Source organism: Uloborus diversus, chromosome 9 (genome assembly GCF_026930045.1).
Source record: "Uloborus diversus isolate 005 chromosome 9, Udiv.v.3.1, whole genome shotgun sequence".
In the NCBI taxonomy this organism is placed as follows: Eukaryota; Metazoa; Arthropoda; class Arachnida; order Araneae; family Uloboridae; genus Uloborus; species Uloborus diversus.
The window spans coordinates 159,182,204-159,206,413 of record NC_072739.1 but is presented as its reverse complement, the minus strand read 5'-3'; the positions used below and the strand labels follow the sequence as shown (position 1 = coordinate 159,206,413).

At 32.0% G+C, this 24,210-nt stretch overlaps 2 protein-coding genes across 2 annotated transcripts in view; one reads left to right on the top strand and one right to left on the bottom strand.

Moving 5' to 3' along the window:
• LOC129229539 (60S acidic ribosomal protein P1-like) overlaps window positions 1-24,210 on the top strand; it is a 106,920-nt gene that overhangs the window by 2,122 nt on the left and 80,588 nt on the right. The gene's annotated exons all lie outside the window — the stretch shown is intronic.
• Window positions 13,117-24,210, bottom strand: part of LOC129229538 (protein SHQ1 homolog) — a 33,996-nt gene continuing 22,902 nt past the window's right edge. Inside the window, exons 14-15 of the mRNA XM_054863860.1 lie at window positions 16,984-17,029; window positions 13,117-14,548 (exon numbers count right to left, since the gene is read on the bottom strand). Coding sequence (XP_054719835.1) covers window positions 14,102-14,548; window positions 16,984-17,029 — 493 coding nt within the window. The 3' untranslated portion in view covers window positions 13,117-14,101. The remainder of the gene's footprint in view (window positions 14,549-16,983; window positions 17,030-24,210) is intronic.

Sequence of the window (24,210 nt, the reverse complement as noted above, 5' to 3'; positions counted from 1 at the left end):
TTTATTAAAACGAAAGATGTTACAGGGCTGAAGTTTAGCACTGAAAACAGGACAAGGGGTCATTGTTTTAAGCTATTTAAATCTCAGGCTAACATGGATGTTAGGAAAAGTTATTATTATAGCAGGGTAGTGGAACCTTGGAACAGCTTACCGGAAGAGGTGGTAATGAGCAAGGGAGTAGACAGTTTTAAGAGGGCCATTGATCTTCACTGGGGATTGTAAATTGACTAGGACCAGTCTAGCTGGGCCCAGAGCCTGTTGCTGGTTGTCACTTTTGTATTTGTATTTGTATTAATTTTCATTATTTTCACAAAAATGCATGATTTTTTAATGCTATGTATAAGTTTTTAAAAAATCAGGGACCCTGAGGAAGATGGGGCCCTAGGCCCAGGCCTAGTTGCCTGTGCGGTAATCGGGCCCTGCCTACTTGCTCATTACAGCCTCTTCCGGTCAGCCGTTCCAAGTACTCACAACCTTACTAATGTTGTATTTTCTCCTAACTTCCAGGTTAGCCTGAGATTTGAATAGCTTAAAGCAATGAATCCTCAACCTACTTCAGGTGCAAAAACCTTATTAACACATTTCATTTTGATGAATTTAAACAACTGAGTCATGCAAGGGCGCCCATATGCAAAATTGTAAGGGGGGGGGGGGCTCAGACATTTTCCCCATTGAAACCGATTTCAGGACAGATTAGTCATTAAAATTTGAAATTTTTAATAACTTATTCATTAATGACTAGAGAAGAAAAGTTTTTTACATTTTTAAAAAGAAAAAAAGTACTAAAAGAAAGGAAGTTCTAATTTCGAAAGGGGGGGGGGGGCTCGAGCCCCCCTTACCCCCTATATGTGCGCCCATGGAATCATGTCCCCTCTGATCCTACTTCGCTCCAGGTTATTCATATTAAGTCTGGTATCATAATATAAATCTAAAAGCCCCTTTACTATAGACACGTTTAGTGGTGACGTCAGGGTTTGCCAGAAACTCGGGGAAGTTTCCAATTATGCCGTTGCTATGCGCGTTGCTAAGGAAGAAACAACATAGGATCTTCGTACGAATAGGGTTAGAGCGATGTTTAATTGATGGTTTCTTGCCAATTAAATGCTTTAAATAATTTTTTTAGTGGTTTCAAGTCACATATAAGCCACCTGTAGACATCATTTGACGAGTATCGATAGTTTTTACATGTGAATCGGGTTAAAATTCGACAAAACATAGACTTAAGTGGAATACAAGTGTGTTTTCTAGAGTTATACTCTTCTTATTGTTATTTCTTTTTCTTAGGTGGGAGGAGAACAGCTCCGCCATTAGAGAGGGTCTAGAAAGACATTCCCCCTTCCCCGCTTTCGGAAAATTGCTCTATTTCTATAAATTTGGGCGTATTTTTTTTTCTTTCGATGCAATATATGCATTGACTGTATATGATTTGCAACTCCCCCTCCTCCTTTGTTGAAAAATTTGAAATGACGGGACGAGGGAGATATAATTTTTTTAAATCTTGTTTAAAGCTTAGTAAGAATTTCAATATAATTATTTTCTTCGGGCGGGATTTTTTAAAAAAATTGTATAAGTTATTTTTTGTTTGTGAAAGGAGAATTTTTACTTTACTCGATTGTGATGCTTGTTTGCATTGAAATTATTTTTTTTTTCGGGTAGGAGGGGGATGTTAGGTTACATTTTCCTTATCCTAATGCATGTTTGATCAAGATATTTTAATTTAAAAGTTTTTCTTTAACCCACACATAATTTAAGCTAAACTCCAATTGAGCTCTATTCCGAATAGGAATAAAAACTAGCTTGAAGAAATTATTATAGTTCCCATTGAAACTAGAAAAAAACTAATATGTATATCCTCGCCCCCCAAAAAGCAATTACTTAAAATTACGAACAGCAAGAAGAAATATCCCCTCCTCCCGAAGAAAAAAAGAATTTAATTGAGCTATGCATTGCAAATAGTAGAACAAACTGAAATTTTTAATATATATTTATGTATATTGATATAAAAATATGTATAACACGATAACAAGTAGAGTAAATTAAAAATCTTCCGCCTCGGAATACAAAAAAAAAAAAAAAATAAATAAATAAATAAATAAATAAATAAAATAAAAAAAAAAAAATACTCGTGACAATTCGAATTCTGACTTTCACCCAAAGAGCCCGAAGGAATGAAGTTTTATTAAAATATGCATTAATTACTGGAACAAATGGAAAAAAAATCCTCCCCCCCCCTCCCCCGTCTAGGTATCTGACTTGGCTGACATGGCCTCTCGTCTTCTAAAGAAAAGAATGCAAACAATTCAATTAAAGCTACTCCTGTTGCTCGAAAAAAAAAGAAAGAAAGAAAGAAATTTCACCCTAAACTTTAAAAGAAAAATCTCCCCCCCCCCAAAGCATGATATTTCAAATTTTCTAGAAGGGTACATGCAAAAGGCAAATAGTCAATGTATGTTGCGCCGAAAAACAGCAAAAATTACGCCAAATTTATAAAAATATAGTTATTTTCCAAAAGCATGAGAGGGGCAATGCCTCTCCTGATTCTCTCAAATGGCAGACCTGCCCCCGTCCCCCCAAAGAAAAAAAAAACAATAAGACGAGTGCATAACTCTAGAAAAAACACTTGTATTCCACATAAGTTATGTTTTGCCGAATTTTAACCCGTTTCACATGTAAAAACTATCGATACTAGTCAAATGATGTCTATGGGTGGCTTATATGTAACTTGAAACCACGAAAAAAAATATTTAAAGCTTTTAATTGGCAAGAAACCATCAATTAAACATCGCTCTAACCCTATTCGTACGGAGATCCTATGTTGTTTCTTCCTTAGCAACGCGCATAGCAACGGCATGATTGGAAACTTCCCCGTGTTTCTGGCAACCCCTGACGTCACACTAAACGTGTCTATTATAGTGCCCTTCTCTGAACCCTTTCCAACGAAGAAAGAATTCTTTAACTTACCCAGATGTTCTAGTTACTCCAGTTCGGTGTGTTGAGCGTTTCGCAGATTTGTCTCCTACAGAAGTTGCAGATCTGTTTTCCTGTGTGCAAGTTGCCCAGAAAATAGTTGAAGAGGAATATAGCACTAGATCATCAACTATTTCTATTCAGGTTAGGAATTCTTTAGTTATGATTATATACTTGCATCATAGCAATTTAAACTAGTACTACTCTGCAGGATATCAAAATGGATGGACAAATAAGATGTCAAGGGGGGGTATGGCATGTAATAAGTTCTGTATGTTTTAAGAGTAAAAACTAAGTTATTTTACCAATAATTTCTATGGAGGGGGGAGGGATGAAAAGTTCAAAGTTTTAACAAAAAATTGAAATTAAAAAAATATGCACTGGCAAATGATATTTGACAACATTAAAAAATCCTTTTTGGTACAATTAAATACATAGTTTGATACAGTTGAAGATCTTTAAACTGCTGATCTATATAATCCAATCCTCAATAAACCATATAATGTTTTATAAGTAAACAATAAGTTGTACAGTTAAGAAACACTATTTCTGCACTGGAAATGGGTGTTCCCATAGGGTATATTCCATATATGCCGTATACTCTCAAACATTTTTTAGACATATTATCAGGGTTCGCCGATATATATCATGATATATATAACGATATATATCCAATATTAATTTTGAAAATATCATGATATTTTTCAATGTTTATTTTTTCAACTAGGATATTTTCAATATGAAAACTAGATTAATTATAGTAATATTGTTCATTCATTATTGAAAATCACTAAAAATTCATGTACTTTATTTTTATGATGTATTACTACATCATTAATTTATACATCATTAATCATTAAAAATGTAATATTAATTTTTTTTTATATTTATGAAATTATTAGTAATGTAACCACTTTAATTCAAATTAAAAGTGCCTAATTATATGTTAAACGTTGATTCAGAATAAAAGAAAATGTTTTATGGCTGTGCATCAACTAATGCATGTTTTTTATTTCTGAATCATATGACTGTGTAAAAGTAGTCAACAAAAGAAAAATGAGTAAAACAGCTAACGCTAAATTAATTCCATTAAAAGTAATAAAAATATAAAATGAAATATTAGATATAAATAATGAAAGAAACTTTAATCTTAAGTCTGCATATTGTAATAATAATGTTAGAAAAAAAGGAGGGATTTGAGGATGCATTTACTATTTTGAAGACTAGTTTTGTGCTGATTGAAAATATTCTATATAGTATATCAAAGTGTCCGATACGTATCAAAATATCGGATGTTTTCAAAAATATTGTAACGGATCCGGTGCGACTTCCAACTCTCTTGAAAGGACGACACAGTTCTTGATTAGGAATACAGGAAATTTATTTACCTATGTACAGGGAAGATCGTCAACAACTGCTAAATTAATCATCAGCAATTAAGCAAATATCACACCACACCGAAAACTCAACGGTTACACACGTATTTACTTCCAAATACGAAACACAACACAGCGAAATGCCTCGCAATAAACAGAGCTAATACACTCTCAGTACAAATTCTCAATCAAAACGAACTCTTTATCATGCATAACGGCTTTTTATACACACCGAAAGAGACCTCTCAACTATTCCAGAAAATGCTACACCGTTCTACACTTTCTTATTTCATTCACAAATTTTATCAATGAAAAAAAAGAATAGGGGGATCGTATACTTCAACCGAATGTATAGGGGCTGTATATTCATTACGGGAAACTATTTACAGGTTACGTTACTACAATAGTTACTATTTACAGAATTTGTAACAATATGATATTTTCGAACCCTGCATATTATGTGTATGACCGCATACACATATTGTGCATAATGGATTGCCGGGAGTATACCCTCAGAAAAACTGATGGGAACATCACTGACTGGAAACATAACAGCATTCTTCAAAAACATTACATTTTGAAACTGTTTCTCATCTTTTAACCATAATCCAAAGCTTTTAAAAGCACAATAGTATTTATTCACAGTAAAAAGTAACAACAACTTACTAATAGTATAATGCTGTAAAAATTTTAGCTTCTTACTCAAATTTTAAGAGAGTGCTCAATGACCCCTTCATTTAACATTAGCCACAGCATAGAAAATGCCACAAATTTGGAAACATTTAATTTCTGCAGATGTTTTTTTGTAAATAATTATTTTATTGCAATGTATATGCATATTACTAGTGTATATTATAATATGTAGCATTGCTTTTACAGTTCAATTAATTTTACCCCCTCCCCATATTTATGAAGTTTGGGGGAGGGAGTTGAGCATCCTCTTTCGATTGAAATAGGAAGCTAAAATTCCTCCAGTATATTAATATCCACAAGTCTAAAAATATTGAGGGGTGTCCTGTTATCTAGGAGAAATCCAACATTTTTTTCACATGTATTTTTGAACCACCCTGTTCTGCATACTACAGCACAACCTTGATATCTCAAATCTCTCGGGGCGGGAAAAAAATTCGAGATATTGAGTTTTCAAGTTATCAAGGTTTTAAAAAAAATTACACTATTAACTCTCACAATTACACACACGTACACGATATGTATTTATATATGTGCTATGGGACCACTTAGATTATGATCAATAAAGTAGTCTTCAATATTTGATTAGATTTGAAATTTTATAATTGTTGAAAGTGCACAGGATGAGATTTTGAAATGAACAACAATTTCAACTTGGTTTTTTTCACCTAAAAATTTAAAAATTCTAATTTTACCTTCAATCAGTTACGCCACATTCAGCCACTTTGTAGGAGTTTAAAAAGCAGAATGATGAAAATGAGGAACGTATTTTCCGTTTTCGCTTGAAAACTGACGAACGAGAAAGCAGCCCCCTTTCCTCAAAGTGGACAACATGTTCGAGAGAAATGCACAAAGATTCTAAACTTTGGGTATACACAGCACACCCGCCTCATACCAACGCTCCCTTATCATCTTACCCCAATTCCCTATTCACAAAATTTCCAAGAAAAGGGATGAAAAATTGTAAGCAATTGACCCTGGAACTGGTTTTACTACAAAAATTGCTAAAGAAAAAACGTCAATTGAAACTCGCTTCTGTGCAAAAATTTCGACATATCAAGGGTTTTGAAAAATAAATTTCGAGAGAACTATGGAAAATACATAGTGGTTTTAATAGAAAATGCTGGGGAAATTTTTTTTTTCGAGACATCAAGGATTTCGAGATAAAGAGGTTCGAGATATCAAGGTTTGACTGTACTTGATAAATTTGTGAAATCAGCTATATAACACCAAAATCTTTATAATTCAAAACGTCTTGTTCCAAGGTGTGTATTATAACTGCTCTCCACTGTATATTGCAGGTATTTGCTTTTTTTTTTTGGTTATTTTAGCAAACTTATTATGCATTTGTTTGTTTTTATCTTGTTCTTTTTGAGGTGATATTCTACATTAAATAATTTACAGGATGGACCAGATGCAGGACAAACCATTCCTCATGTACATGTACATATTCTGCCCAGAAGACCTGGAGATTTCGAGGAAAATGATGATATTTATAGAGAAGTAAGATTTTAATTTTCTTTGCAATTTGATGAAACAAAACAAAACTAACTTAAACTGTCTTTAAACAAAATGAAACTGTTGGTCAAAAATAAAGACCTTAGTCATATAGCTCCATTTTTAGGTATTAAAATAGGAGTTCCTCTAATTAAGAAACATGAGCATATGCAATTGTTATTTCTTTTTATAAAGGGCGTTTTTTAAGAGGCAGAAAACTTGAAATGGAAATAAAACACACAAAAAAGGTCTTTAATATTCATGTAATTTGCTTTGTTTAACACTTTCAGGTCTGAGCTATTTCGACCGCATATCTCCCTCCAGACTGGGGTTTTTTAGCACTTTGCATGATTTTTTAAAAAACACTTGGAAGATGTGTGTTTTGGTAATTTTTTTTATTACATTATTTTGAGATGTTTTCTTTCGTAATGAAGGATCTATTTGAATGAAATAAAAATCAATTTTTAGTAAGAAATTAGCAAAAAAAGCATGTTTGACACTAAAAAAAAAAGTTCCGCATAGGAAAACATCATTTTTAACCAACAAAAAACCATTTTAAGTAAACATAGACTGAACTAAAAACGTACCTAAATCTTGAACAAATATCTGAAAATAGGTTTAATTTGCAAATAAAAAGTTTTGATAAAATTTGCTGTAGTATGGTACATCTCAAAGCACAAATTCGAATTTAAACCCCAATTTAATCACATTTCATGTAGTTATTTCTTTCTGAATTTTTTTCTGAAAGGAAAAAGTTCGTAGATGACATATAAAAAGGCTAGAAACGTACATAACTCTTACTTTCATAGCTAAGAGAGTAAATATTGGGCCCCGAGAGAATCTCGGGCTTAGTTAACTTTACCAAAAACGGAAACCCGAGTGACGCTCGGGCATAGACCTCAAAGTGTTAAAGATAATTTAAGGCATTAATGTTTGGGTATGATTTCGTGCATGTAGCCACCGCACGTGCTGAATGTTGGCAATAAGCCACAGAATTTTGACTTCCAAGTGCCGCATTGTCCCTGGCTTATCAGCATAGGCAAGGCACTTCACACATCCTCAGAGGAAATAATCCAAGTGTGTCAAATCGCAAGGTGTGCCTTATAGGCCTGTGGAAACATTGGTCCTTATATCTTCAGAAATGATGAAGGTCAGAACGTTGCAGTCAGTGGTGAGCAGTACCGAGACATGATTAGTAACTTTCTTGTGGATTAATTGCAAGGAATAAACGTTGCAGACAGGTTTCAGCAGGATGACGCCACATGACACAGAGCATACTACATACTGTCTACAGTCAGTGGTGCGCAGTACCGAGACATGATTAGTAACTTGCTTGTGGTTTAATTGCAAGGAATAAACGTTGCAGACAGGTTTCAGCAGGATGGCGCCACATGACACAGAGTCTGCGAGGCAATTAATTTGCTGAAAATAACATTTGCCGAAAGAATATCCATAAATGGACCTGTTAACTGGCCACCTCCTTCTTGTGATGTTCTGCATGTAATGTTAAGCCGTTAAAAATGCATGATTGATTAAAACTGAAAAGACTTCTAAAATAAGAAAAGGATCAAATTTAAAAAAGAAAATCATTGACAAGGCTGTTGATGTATTGTAGTGGTAGTTCTGGAAAAGTTATCAATTTTTTTGCACAATTCTAAGATCTATTTTGTATCCTAATTATTTATTAAAATGTTTTTAATTGTTTCAATTCATATTGAATCTTTTTCCAATTTTGTAAAATTTTAAAATATTCGAATTTATTCTTAATGGGGGGATTGGGATAGTTACGAATTACAATAATATACATATGTATTATATACAAGGGCGAATATTTAAACTTTCCAGTACTGGAATGCCAATGAGAAATCTTGAGATATGACCAAGTTTATGTGAAAAGGGTATTTATTTTTCCAGAAAAGCAGTACAAGAACTTTTCTGCTACATTCCTGTCACCATATATAAACTTAGCATTTTGAAATTGTCTTATCTGCCTACTCCTTTAATATTAATACCAAAGGCGCCCATATAGGGAGGTAAGGGGGGCTGGAGCCCCCCCCCCTTAGAAATTAGTACTTTCTTCTTTGCAAAAATGTAAAAATATTTCTTCTCCAACCATTAATGAATAAATTATTAAAAATGTCAAATTTTAATGACTAATCTGTCCTGAAATTGGTTTTCATGGGGAAAATATCATGCTAAACCACGGTTAAAATATCCGAGCCCCCCCCCCCCTACAATTTTGCATATGGGCGCCCATGATTAATACCATAGTGAAACTTTTAAGCATGAGCATTTCAGTATTTTAACTGAAATTAATATGATTTTTAATCATAAGTCAGAATAGAAAATTGCAGAGGTGTATAGAAAAAATTGGTCCAGTAATGTAGTTCTCCCAAACAGATTCTAGTTTATTTAGTTTACCAAATGCACAAAATGTTTGAAATACTTCCACTTGATTTAAGCTATTACTCTCTTATTAATGTGTGTTCCAGTTGAATTTGTATTACATTTATTTAGTTACTTTTATAGTATTTGAAAATATGTTATCTGGTTTTGTAAATCCTCCAGGAGTAAAGATTTCTAAATGTTCTTTCTGAGACTTTGTCCCATGACATTAATGTATGGATTCCAAATTGTTTGTTTCTTATGTTCTGCTATGGCATTTCCACTAAGATTTTGTAAGTCCTCCATATTTCCTAGGACTCTTGAATACATTTACTTTGAGTAATATACCTTCATGGCTTGAATAATTCCTTCATCACACAGGGGAATCAACACTTTTTTCTCACTGAATTTCAGAAAATACTTTTAATCCAAAAATAGTTTTTTTTTCTTAAATGATGACAGTTAACATAGTTTTCATTACAAAAAACAATGTATTTTAAATGTGCTTATTAAGGGGATATCACACGAGAGAAATTACAGGACATCGCAACCGCAATAGCAACCGTAACGCTATCCGGAACTGGTTTTTCTACTCACTTCCACAAACGATCGCTCCAAAATTCTCGTGTGCTATGGAAATTCGCAGTTGCTCGTATACGGGCAAACTTTTTCCTCCGCTAGAAAAAAATTGCCTTTAATTCTGGGCAAGTTACGAAGGAACCAATCAGGGCGCTGGGATTTTGTGACGTCAGGCAGCGTCACTGTAAAATACATTTGCAATCGTGGCGACAGAAACGTGGGGATTCCTTTTTATTGTTCTATTTATTTTATGTTTCAAAAATTTTCAGTTACACTTTAAAAAACGGATGAGCGACATTTAATCTTTGATTTTACATCTGATTTTGAATTTAAATTGCTACTTATATGTTAGTTAACATCAGTGCGAATTTTATGCATTTCTTAATTTATATTGCTGTTTTTCGTTTCATTGGGTTTTTGAAAATTGTTTTGCACAAATGCAATGGGGTCCTTTCCAAAATTTTAAACGTATTTTTTTCTGAAAGAGCATGCTTAAAAACATAGGATCTGACCATTTTTTAAATAATTTGTTTTTGTTTAATATTTTTAAAAAATTACTTAAATCGTTGCGCTTTCATTGTTTACATTTCTGTCGTGTGACGTCACGAATGATGAAATGCCATTCGTGTTGACATTCACAGAGCAAAATATTTAATTCGCATCTTTACTCATGTGTATTTGTGACGTCATCAAGACCATGCCTTGTTTGAAAAATCGGACATTTAAAAAAATTAATTAAAAAATAACAGTTGGGAAAATGAAAGTATTTTTGGGTCCAAGTTATCTTTTTTTTGCTTTTTCTATCAATTTCAGTGATAAAAGTACTACTTTTGACTGGAGGAAACCACTCCATTCTGATACTTGAACAATTACAGTAAATTTTTTCCTTGAAAAATTTACGTGAAAATTCCTTTTTAAAAATCATAGCATTGAAGCTGTACTTTTCTTTTTTAATTCAAATTGATGGGTACATACAGTATGTACCATTTGAAAATACTTAAAATGTAGGAGAATGTGAGGCAAAGTGAAATGGTGAAATATTTACTCTACTTTTAGCTCCACCTATTTAGTAATATTTTAACTGTGTAGTAACACATGTATTCTATTCCAGTCAAGAAAAATAATCCCTCAGAAAATAAAAGAATATGATAATACAAAGAATTTTTTAAAAATGATTGCACATTGTAATATTTTGTTGAGATGTCAAAAATTATGTTTTGCATTATTAAATGATAAAGTTATTTTTATTAACATTTGAAATATTGATTGAGACGTACTAATATTCAATGCAGTTTTAATTTGCTCAGTATTAAGATTATTTGTATTATAAATGCTTGTATAGCTTGTATAAATGCGCATCATCGTTTCATTACATTTTTTTAAAGCGTCACTTTATTTTTAAATGTCTGGAACTATTTTAATAAACTCGGCCACAGATGTTCCTGTGTGCAATATGTATCTAGTAGCGTTATATTTGTGTAGGTTAAAGTGTTAGCACATCTCCAATATTTTTATGAACTCGAAGTTTAAAAAAATAACTATGAAAGGCCTATTGATCAGAGTTTGCTGCCTTTTTTTTTTTTTTTAATTTTTCATGTTTGTTTTTAGCTATGAATTTAGGTATAATTTGTTAGAATTAAAATTTCTTCTTACCTACCAATAAGTGACTTATAATTCCTATCTAAAATTAAGATTTAATTTAGTAGTTATGGGAAAAAATAAGCCTAGAGAAGTCATATATTCTGTATGTCTTCTTTAAATGTAACAAGAGTATTACTTTAAATCAAACATTCAATTAATAGTAATAAAAGTTTCTCTTTTTCTGAAATTTTCACCAAAAGTTCTACAAATTAATGTTAAAACTCAAATATGCATTTAACAGGAGGAGCTTTGGAGACTGCATGAAATAATAATTGATGCTCTAGCTCTGAAATCATTGCCTTGATCATTCCCCCCCCCCCTTTTTTTTTGCCATCTTTTCACAAACCCACATACAATTAAAGCTGCAAGAGCTGCATTAAGTATTTGATTACTAATTTCATCCATAAGTGTCAAATTAAAGCGACGCAGTGTGATAACCAAATGCAGAATTGACAAAAAGCGATGAACAAGCGCAAGCACATGGATGTACTAAAAAAAATGGTAGCCCCCGTTGTGAACAAATCGAGCAACCGTCCCCGCAACCGGCAGCAACCCTGTAGGCAACTTCCCTTCCGAAAAACCAGTTCCAGATAGCGTTGACGGTTCCTATTGCGGTTGCGATGTCCCGTAATTTCTCTCGTGTGATATCCCCTTTAGGTGTTGATGAGGTGGCTGGTCTTTGGAGGAGGGGGGAGTCGGCTTGTGACCAGAGTAGTACATGTGTTATGGGGAAAGACACGCCACACAACTGGATGGGACTTGGAAATTCTGATAACAGTAAATGATCGATGATATTAACTGTGATCACATAAAGCGACGTACACTCTATATGTAATTTTATTGTATACAAGAGTGTATCCCTTGTATAACACGGTTAGTAATTCGTTCCGTAAAATGTCGGAACTAAAATATATGAAACTTTTTTATAAATACTTTTTTTTACGTATTTTTTAACATAATTAATCATGTACTGTATTGTATCAAAACCATGAACCGTGTTATAAGAGACCTTGAAATAATGTAAATCAACGAATGCGTACTGTGTTATACCAAAACCAAGTCATAAGGTGCAAATTTTATAATTGCTGAAATTCCGGCTCAATAGAATATACAAACGAAAACTGGCTACCAGAACATACGAAGACCCACTGATTTAAAAATAAGAGTTGTTATAAACAATAAAACTTAATTACTTTACATACCTCAAATTAAAACTGTTATGCATAACAAGAAAAAACTTTATCAACTATTTTTACTAAGAACAAAATGCATTCTACAAGAAAAAAAATCTGAGCTTTACTATAGCAATAAAGTTTGTCTGAGCAACAACAACAAAACAAAATATAAAATAAAATAAATAGCATTCTATTTATTTCATTTCATATTTTGTTTCAAATATTTTTTATTTATCGTTTGCCAAATTTAGCTTACGTTTAATCCTAATGTTATTTTCTTACAATGCATTGGAAACAAAATAATTTTAATCTTTTTGCTTTTAGAACACTGACGAGAAAAATAAAGTATGTATTTAAAAGGTAAAAGTTAGTGTCATACGGGAAAAAAACCGAAGACACACAGTTTTTCGTAAAAGTTTCATTAAAAAAAAGTAAAAACTTATTACAGTGATAATTTTTTGACAATATATTGAACAAAAACGAAATTCCTTCTTTTTAAAAATTCGTGTTGCATCAAAATCAAGTTTTGTACCCGTGTAATATCGAAACTGTGTTATAATAGTCCTAAATTTGGTACTGTATAATATCGAAACTGTGTTGTAGAAGTACTGTGTTATACGAGAGACGCCTGTACTTGCACACAAAATAATTATTCTGTACATGTAATCATGTAATCATATGCTATATATTTGTATTATACTGACAACATACACGTTTCTTTTTTTCATTTGTTTTAGCTTGAGGCTCACGATAAATCAAAGGATGTCAAATGGCGATCGAATGAAGAAATGGCAGAAGAGGCTGATAGATTAAGAAAAAAAGTTAAAACTGTACATAAGTTCTAATAAAAACAATAATTTAATCCAACATATAATCTTTATTTTTCTTCTGTATAAATATAACATTATTTTTACAACAATCTGAGGTAAAAATTGTGAGGTAATACATAAGGCACATATACATAACAATCTTCATGTATTTGATCAAATTCCACTTAGAAACCAAGAACATATTAAAATTGTATCAAAATGTTCCCTTTAATACGAATATAGTAAGGAAATTAATTCCATTTTAAGGTGTAAAATTTTGCATATGTTATTTAATAATAAAACTTTTTAAAAAGAACCAACCTGTAGAAAGATAGTATGACACCTTGATTATCTGATATCTGAATAATTCGTACAAATTTAAATGTTTAAATGTATTTCAAAATCAAATTTTAAAAATAAACTGGGATAGTTCCTTTTTTAAATGCACAAAAGTGGAATTCTATCTACCTTCCTTTTTTTTTTATCTTGGGCATTTTTTTTTTTTTTTTTTTTTTGAGATAAAAGCTGCTGTAATGATGTATCACAAAAGAATTTTACAACCTTCATCAATTACAAAGACATAGCTTTAAGAATGTAAATGCAACAAGTACAAAATACTTTCAGATCCTAATAAATTGAATAAAGAATTCAAAATGAATTTTTTGTATTGAGAAAGCATTAATATTCACAACACTTGGATATTAAAATATAAAATAGAATGCACATACCATTAAAACATTTTCTTTTTTAATTCTCTATGCAAATGTATACATAAATTTTTAAATAAATTTACTGACGAGGAACTATAAATGGTATGAACTAGCATTTTAAAGAAAGCTTTTCAATTAAAAAAAATCTAATTAAAAATAGATAAAGTCTTTGTACTTCTTTCTAATTCTTCCTTCATAATAAACTCTGTGGCTCCTATAAGAATATGAACCATACAAGCTCTAGAGAAAATTTGATAATATCAATTTCATGTTCAACGAATTCTTTCTTCATTTACCTTTCGTAGTAAGTTTTGGTGGGATTCATCACTATCAGTTTCACTGCCTGAATCATCACTATCAGTATAATCACTATTAGAATCTTCTGAACTATCTGTATCAAAAGTACTATTAGAGCTACTATCACTGGAATCTGAGGTACAAGAACTACAACTTTGATAGAAATCATTGTGCACTGTATTTGAATTCAGGCTGCTACCAGAAGAAGCTCCATCATCATTTCTTGCTAAATTATTTTTTAGTGATAACTTCTCAAGATCTGCACACAGGGTATCAGAACTGTGAGACATCAACTTAACTTGTTCGCTATTTGCACCGTTCGCTGCTGTCTTCGTCGTGGAATTATGTGCCATCCAGGCAACAGCAGCAAAGCTTTCAATATCAACCAAATTTAATCCTATATCACCTTTTGTCAAGAGAACCTAGAATAATAAAACAAACTTTTTATACGTTATTATTGCATAGGCTTCATGTACAAACATGATTAACCAATAAGACTTACTTGGGTAACATTTTGAGCAGGATAACACTAAAGACTTAATAGTGAAACAAATACCACATGTGCAAATTGTGGTCAGATACTAATAACTAAATCACAGTGAAGAAAAAAATGTTAAGTGCTGATTTTTTTGTAAAAAAAAATATATGTTTGTTTACTTCGCTAACTCTTGGTTTAAAGCACACTTGCCAACTCTACTGTTTTTCACGGGAGATTCCCGTTTTTTTTTTTTTTGGCGTTTATTTCCCAATTTTTCTCGTCATCGACCAATGCCAAGGGAGAGTAGAACTGTATGCAGTGCATTAGATAACAGACTGGAACCTATTTTCTCCCTAGGAATAGGAATTCTATGACAATTATGCTAGAGAGTGCCAAAATTGGTTTTCTGCACCAACTTGTAACAAAGCTACATACATGGGTGAATCTGTGCCACTTTTTTCCTAAGAATAATATGTAGGTACAACAGAAAAGAGTAGCTGCTAAATACTCTATTTTCCCCATATTTGTGTGCTGCAAAATATTCTTTTTTTTTTTTTTAATTGGTGCCTAGTGTACTGAAGGAATTAGATTTTTACTTAGTAGAAGTTTTCCACTCATTTAGTTAAAATTTATTTTTAGAAGGGTTTCCATATTGCATGTTCAACGAAACGTGCTTTACCGAAAATCGCAGCAGAATTCAATCTTTATGCATCTTGAAAATATTTGATTTTTTTTGGAAATTGGAAGCTATTTTAACATGTGCTACCTAATACCTAGGTATTTTATATTTTATAATTTGTTCATATTTTTTCCTGATTTTTGTCATTAAATTTTTGCAGTCACTTTTTTGATGGGGACTGGGGAATATACGAAATTTTGAATGAATCCACTCCTCTTTATTTGATTTTTCATTTGCAGTATTTAGTTTGTTTTTTCTTGCTGTTACTAATTAGCTTACATCTCTGAAAAATCTCTTTCATTTTAAATTTTATATTCATGGCACTTAAAAGCATAATACCTCCAGTAGAATCTCCTGTTCTTTTGTTTTTTCGAAGGTTGGAAAGTATGTTTAAAGTAATCAAATCATTTACCTTTTTAAGATTGATTTATAACAACTTTGACTGCTCTTTTTTTAACATGCATTATTAAAAATAATGAATAAAATATACTTGAAAGAAAGCGAAAAATTCTAAAAATAAATGATCCAAAATTAACGTTTGTCATGAAATTAAAAAAAAAAAATTGACGAGAAATTTAATTATGTAGTTTTAAACCTGTACATCAGACAAAACACTGGCCAACTAAATCCTTGATGGACTACACTCTAGGGTCCCCCATATCTATCACCTCACATGGTTTAACCAATTGGATGGAGCACTGAAGAGAGCTCTGTGTTTTGATCCACACCAGATGCCGAGTAATACCTGACCCAGCATTCCCAGAGGTATTGATTTCGAGTGGGAACTGGGAAGACTTTGTGATAACAAACAAATTTAATCTGCTCAGTCATCATTAGTGTACATGGAAGATCCTTGACTGGTTGGTATCGAACCTGGGACCTTCCAGTTAGCGTTTGACGTCTTACTGATCGGGCTACCATGGCCCTCGATGGAAAATATTTGCCTCACTGATACTCGACAAAAAAAAGACTAAGCTCTTATACTCTCAATATTTTAACATGCACACAAAAAGTAAAAAATAATTAATAAAATTTATACCTTTCATTTTCTTTTTTATTAATTATATATGGTTTATTGTCATTGGTTTGGTAATGGTTAAAGGAAAAAACTTTTATTTTACAATAACTAACAATCCCTTTCTAAACTAAAGTAAAATCTTCATGGGATACTGGTGTCCTTTTCTGAGGGCTGCTGTAGTCTGATTGCAGTATCAAAGGATTTTAGTCATGACATAGTGAGCAGCTTGAACTTGTTAATCAATACTTAATTTACAATTTTTTAAAGTAAACAGTTAATATATGTGTTCCAAGCTTGATTATGTGTGCTATAAAAAGGCTGATTATGAATTAGGATGGAGGAAAAATCCAAGAATTGTTTCCTAATTAGTAACTATCTTCAAATTGAAGGGGTCATTTACAACTGATGTCAATCTTTAAAGTGGGTAGGGGGGCAATAAGAACAGTGGCATCCTACACTGTTGTTGAAATAAGTCAAGTTGAGTAGTGTGGCACTTAGTGACAAAAGGGAGGAGAAAGGTCAAAATATGATGAAAAAAGAGAAATCATTGAAAGACAGCCCCAAAACAAAAATCAGTGATGACGTTTCTTGATTTATTGAAATTCATTTTAGTTAATTTGAGTTAGTATCATTTCTTTAGCTGATGTGTACTGTTTCATTTTAATAAAAGAGTAAAACTTACTTTTCCCAAAGCTTCAGCTAACGGAACCAACCTCTGTGTAGAACAACTAAAATGTCAAGAAAAAACAATATTATATATATATATACTATTACATGCGATTAAAACGAAAAAGTGCCATAAAAACCTTTTCTGTTATGTTACCACTTTCAAAAGTTTCATTTAAAGTCAAAGCATAGTAAACTTTTTTTTAATGAAGAATTAAGTAATATTTTCCATAAGTTATATTTGATTACAGTGAACAAGCAATGTCATCAGGCACTGCCTCAAACAAGAATATTGAGGAAAAATTATCAAATACAGTGGGTTTAATACAAAATATTATTTTGAATCAGAATTGAAAAATAACAATTAAGTTGGGTAACTAAATGGATGATAGATGAGGTTATTGCTGTATCGAGTAGCACTTTGGCTGAGAATCAAATATCGGTCACATTAAAGGAAGAACTATCAACATACACATGGATTTTGCACAGATTGAAGATCAATATAGATCTTGAACATACATTCTCAATTGCACAAAATTGCAGATTACTGCATACACGTTTCGGGATTACAATGAACCCCTTTTTCAATGCAAAAGAAGTGAGCTTATGGATGAAAAGACATCCAACAAAATTATTTGGTTGGTATTTTATATTATTCTATAGTTTTGTTTTCGTATTTGATAAGATGAATTTTCGATAATTATTTTTTTCGCATTCCGTGCAACTTCGACTTATTGAAGTTTCACTGTACTATTTTTTTTTTTTTACTTTATGTATTATGCATTGATTTCCTGTTTCTCATTTTCAAGTTTTGAACAACACAGCCAATCCTTAATTCATAGAATTAAGGATCTTATCAGACACTTCTCCATCCCTATTCTTTTAAAATTAGATACAAGCTGAACATTTCGGCAACTAAAAAAGAAAGGCTAGGGGCTAATGGAGCTTTAACTTTTATAGGGTGATTCGCCTGTAGTTGACCATTTAGTTGGAATTCCTAGAAGTTCTATTTAATTTCACAGGGGAAAAAAAACTGGAAAAAAATTTAAAATTTTTCTATGTGTCTATAAAACTATTAGGATCAATGGTTTCTTGTCATTTTTCTGTTTTATTTACTATTTTTCAGGTTATTTCGAATCGAAGTCAAAAAGGTAGATTTCGCCAGTAGTTGACCACTCACTTCCAGTAGTTGAGCAGCGTCTGCCAGTAGTTGACCACTTTTTAAACACTGTAAAATTTAAAATCTACACCATTAAAATCAGACCAGATGCATGCCTGTATGTACTTATGTTCCCTTTAAGGTCACTCCTGATTGGTTCTTGGGTGGATAATGTCATCACAGATGCCACGTGACTTTGATGATGGTTATACGACAGTGATGACTAATCGGTTAATATGTCGTGAAAACTTCGTGACACTTGGCATTAAAACTAAGTCACCAAAAAATGGTGCCAGCTTTATATTATATCTTCAATTTCTTGCCAAGCCTATAGACTACAAACGCATATGACGTCATTGATAAACGAGATGCCGAAGGCACCTCAGGTGGAGAATCTAGCCACCCTAGACCGCTCTTATAATGCTTAAATATTAAAACATTACTACTAAAAATAATGCATTGACATTATGAGTGATCAGTGTAAGTACAGTAAACTCCCAATTACCTGCAGAATAGGGTGACATGGTAATCGCAGATAAGTGAATTTTGCGGATAATCCGCAAAATAAATTGAAAAAGAGAACTAAAAAATTCAACAATCCCACATACTTTTAAACTCCGCCAGCAATGACCTATTAAATTAAAAAATGTCGCCAAATTTGGCGACATTCAGTAATTTCTTGCCAAATTGGTGCCAAAAATAAGTTGCCAAAAATGCCAACATAGCGATATCTTTTTTAATTTCTCCCCAAGTCCATAACAGCCACTCAAAGCAGATATGACATCACCATCATTATTGGTGTCGCCGCAGGACCCAAACGTTACTGTCGACCCGAATCTAGTCAGCATAGCTGCCAGAATAATGCCTAAATATTATAACATTACTGTAAAGGAACCCTTACATGAAAAATGTTTAATAGTTTATACGGGGAGTCCAAAAGTAACTTTCCTTATATACGAAGTCCTAGCAGCCTATTCGATGAACCTATCGATGAAAAATTTCAGGTGGTTATTTGAAGGAATGCGTTTGAGATTGATGATTTTTAACAATGCAGAGATCTCATGACTGGTTAGTAATAGAATCTCAAAAATTTCAAATGACAACAACCACTTTTTTCTTGCGCAAATTGATCAGTGTATTTTTGAGACCAGGTCATAGATGATCGATCGGTGTGTGACAAAAATTGTTTGTTCAAAAATTGAAGCCCAGACTGCAGAAACACGCTTTCCACTCTGCGTTTTAAAGATATTTTCCTTTAACTTTGCAAATGGTGTTTAGTGGTTGGTGCTTCTACTACTGTCTTACCCTGTGAGTTATGCAAAATGCTTCTCTTTTATATTGTCACTAGGATAAACAATTTTCATCTTTGCAGTTTTTGTCACACACCACTCGTTACAACGCAATTTGAGTTTTTTCAATATGCGTATCAAATTGTGCAAGAAAAATGTGGGTGTTGCAATTCAAAATTAGTTTACTATAACAGAATTTGCGTTAGTACTACATTATTTAAAGTTTTTGCAATTAGTAGAGCATCTGTTCAAATAACCGTAGCACAAATTTTCAGGGTTCATACACTTGTGGTTAAAAAAAATTCCCTGACTTTTCCAGGTTTTCCAGGTTGTTTTTTAAAAATTTCCAGGTTACTCGCTCCATTCAAAATTAAGTTTAAATAGCAATATTTTCAAAATAATTAAAATTGTTTAAAGTAGCAATGCGGAAGAACTAAAACTTTTCTCCACAGATTTAAAAAAAAAAAAATCTTTTTTTTTTCTTTCCCAAATTTTAAGTTTTTTTAAACACTTTCAAAATTGTTTTAATTGAGTTACTAATTGTTGAAAACAAAGTGCTTTCAACTTATTTTAGCGTTTTCTCGATGTCATGTGTCATGAGTAATACTAGCGTTTTGCTGTAGTGGAGCACAATCTTTTAGCATACGCTTTTGGTCTTTTGGTTCACAATACTCCTTTTTATTTTCTTATTAGTATGTAACACAAAACATATTGAGCAAAATACAAAGCTATTTTTCAGTATAAATATGATTAACTTGTTGCATCGATCGCCATACCAGAAAATGCATAATAACAAGAATCTACATCCGCCGATTATAGGCCAATGCCAATAATCTTTTTTTTTTCTCTTTAGCTTATTAAAGAATGCTTCCATTAAAATTTTTCTTTTCTAGAAAATAATTAATTTTTAAAAATTCATAATTTGTTGCACATTTTATGTTATTTTAAATAGTTTACATAGAGATAAACATCCAATTCTGTTTTTGGAAGTTTACGTCTACTTCCATCATGCAAACGACCAAATATGGCGACTAAGTGAAAAACTTAAGATAATAAGTAGATTTTTGAATTTGTAGCATAAAAGTAGTTATAAATAATTAATAATCCTTAAAAAACTAGTTAAGTCAAAATAGTCAGTTTTTAGCACATAAGGGTCTAAAGCAATTAGAATAAAAAAAATTGTTCTGAAGATAAATTTTAGCATTTTTCAAGAAAATAATTATGAATTATCCGAAAAATAAGGCACATTTTGCGTTGTTTTTAATAGTTTGCATAGCAATTAACATCCAATGTTTTTTTCGGGAACTTCGGCACTTAAAAAAAGTCTTGTGTACTTCCATCTTGGGAATGTCCAAATATGGCGGCTGCGCCCAAAACTAAGAAGTAATTTTTTGAATTTATAGCATGAAAACAATTTAAAAATAATAAATCTTCATGAAACTAGAATTCAGTTGAAAAGTTTTTAGCACAAATTGCATCCAATGAAATGAAGATAAAATTAAGTTTTAAGAACAAAATTTTTCATTTCTCAAGAAAATTATTTAAAATAATAATAATAATAATAATAAAACAATTTTCAGCACATTTTGTGATACTTTCATTTTTGCAGTTAAAGAAAAAATTCCAATTATGCTTTGTTTTTGGAAACTTTGACATTTAAGGATCGTGTCTACTTCTATCCTGTGAGTGACCAAAAATGGCGACTACGTTTCACACGTAGCTTAAAAGACTTTCCGATTTAAAAAAAAAAAAAACGATTTTCCCAGATCCCCCCACCTCCATTTTTCAGGCTTGTGCTTCCGAAGCAGTAAATTGTCCTCTTCCCTGTTGAGTTTGTGCATAATTCTTATTCACCCGAGGAATTATTTTCTTGAGAACTATTGAGGGTCAAAAATGGCGGTTGCGAAAGTTCTTTTGGGTCGCCACTTTTTTAATTGCCAGTTTCATTTTGCCTCAAAATTTTTACAATTTAGGAAAAATAGATAAAAAGGGAGATTAGATCTCATGAAACAAAGTTCCCTGGGAAAAAATTGGAAAAAAAAATTTGGGGGGCAAATTTGGAAAATTCCCTGACATTTCCCTGACATTTTTAACTGTTTCATTTTCCCTGACAATTCCAGGTTTTCCCGGTTTTCCCGGAGCGTACGAACCCTGATTTTGGTTCTATTGGTTCAGCGGACAAGCAGCTCGTCAATTACTTGCAAAAATACTTTTTTTTTTTAAAGAGAAGTACAGTGAAACCTGTGTAAGTTGACCACTTGCGGTGCAGTACTTTGGTGGTCAACTTATAAAGGGGGTAAAGATTTTTTTTTGTCATTTCTTGCACCATGTATTCATTTTTTGATTGATTGACACTTACTCTTTCTGTTCAATTCACTTTCATTGTTTAGCATTACTTTGAAACAATAATTTAAAATGTTATTCAAATATTTTTATAGATTATTTTCCCGGAATGACGCATAATGTGTCATGCAAATTTAAAATTTCAGTAAATTGATCAAAAAAAAAAAAAAAATGAAAAGTTACTCATTTGATATTAATAGTTCCTAAAAATTCATAGCTTCTCAAAAATTGCAATTTTTTTATACATTTATAACCCCATGATGATCTACTTTTCAACAAAATAATTCCTTATTGAAGTTGGCGCACTTATTAGACACTAGTTTTAGAAATTCCATATGTGTCAGCTATTTTTCTCTGGCTTTCTCCCTTTTCAATTAATTTTAATATTTCATATCTTTTATCAATCTCAAGTTCAACTAACTTTCTTTTTGAAGCCATTTTATGTAAAACTATAACACAAAGAGCAACAAGTTGGAAACTCATAGTTCAAAAAAGCAGTTGAAAATGAAAATGTCGTATCTCTTAATCCCTTGCACCAGAAATACTGCAATGCAAGGAACTTTACTCTTTAGCACAATTCCATTGTTGCCACAAAATATTGCGACTGCAAAAAAATACTTTGTACTTCTCTATAGGGTTCTTAGTAGTTTTCCCATGTGGTTAAGCTCAAAAGGAGGTTTAGTTATGCTGCTGTACCATTTAGTTAGTAAAATGCTGGTCTGGTATCAAAAATATTCTTGGAAAGTTTTAAAAAAAATAAAATAAAATAATTTGCTAAGTAAAATTTTAAAAATAAACCAAGTGGTCAACTTACCAAGGGTTTTTTACAATACTCCAAACCAAATTTGGTGTTCATTAGTGGTCAAGATAGACAGGTGGTCAAGATAGAGAGGTGGTCAAGTTACACAGGTTTTCCTTCATTATATAACATAGGACTAATTCCGTTCCTGACAAAAGCGGTCAACATAGACAGGTGGTCAACTTATAAAGGTGGTCAACTTTACAGGTTTTACTGTAGCATTATATTTTATCTTAAGCTGAAAAAGGTTTGTAATCACTTTGGTTTCTAGAAAAAAGCTTTAAAACCAACATAAGTTCATTACTTGACCGTTCTGGTCAACTACCGGCATTAATTGCATTTTAGACAACCAGTAGTTGACCACACCTCAATCCCAGAATAAATGTTTAATAAATTGATGCATTTTTTTTGTTTACTTAGTATAAACATGGATGATTAGTAAATAAACCTGAAGAATAAAATTTAACGTCGAGGAATACGATTAAACATTTTATCTCATGACAATTCTCTTAGTAAGAAAAGTGATTTTCTTGAAAGTTTTTTATATGTCTTTGTGATTGTACCGTCCTAACCTCCATTCAAAACTTTAGTAACAACTATAAATTATTAGAGAACACTTCATGGGATGCTATAAATTAGTTCCAGCAATCAGATTAAAAATACCTACATATTTATGTGGTGATGTGTTATTTTCTAAGACACTTTATTAAGAACTCGAACTCTTGTGAACTATGTTTTTATTATTCCTACGCGCGGAGTGAGATTGTGTACGACGCGACCAGTTTTGGCGGGTTGAAGAGGAAGGAATGATGGGAAGTGTGGTGGAAGACGTGTTGTTCTTGATGTTTTAATGCTTACTGTTCTATGTTCCTGTATTCGTCTTGTGCTGTCAATTATTAAATGTTTATTAGTGTACAGGGGTCGAAGTGATCGACTTGTCACATATAGGACATTTTCCACAAAAAATATAGGACAAATATAGGACACATTATATGAATAGTTTCGCTATGAATAAAGAAATAATACATACATATTATTTATTTATTCTTATCAATGATTTTGTTTTGAAAAAAACCTTCAAACAAAATTATAGCTTACACCTGAAATGAGTTTCCTGTAGTTAAAAGAATAATTTTTGAAAAAAGTGTACTTTGTAGACAAAAAAAAAAAAAAAGAACAAAGTGAAATTTATTGATAATTAACACAGCAACTCACAATTTTTGCAGGGATAGAAGTGTCACAAACATAGCTTATATAAATAAATAAAAACCGCTTTGTGTTGAGAACTAACAATAAATAACCAATGCTTTGTAGCACAGACATACAGATATTTTGTTCTATAAAATTCCACAAAAAGAAAAGATTGCAAAAAGACTATTATAACATTCCGATCAGAAAATGCACTGAACACAAAAATATACCCGCGAAAACAAAAACCAAAAAAAAAAAAAAAACCACGAAAACAAAACCAAAAAAAAAAACCACGCTGGAAAACAAAACAAACTGCTGTTGCCAAACGCAAAATTCTAAAACCAACTTCAGAATTCGTTCTCCAAACTCCACCCACTACAGTGACGTCATATTGCTGTGGCCAATGAGAGAAGATGCCTGTTGCAGGATTTAGTGAGTTGAGTTTTTTAATTTGAAATTCGT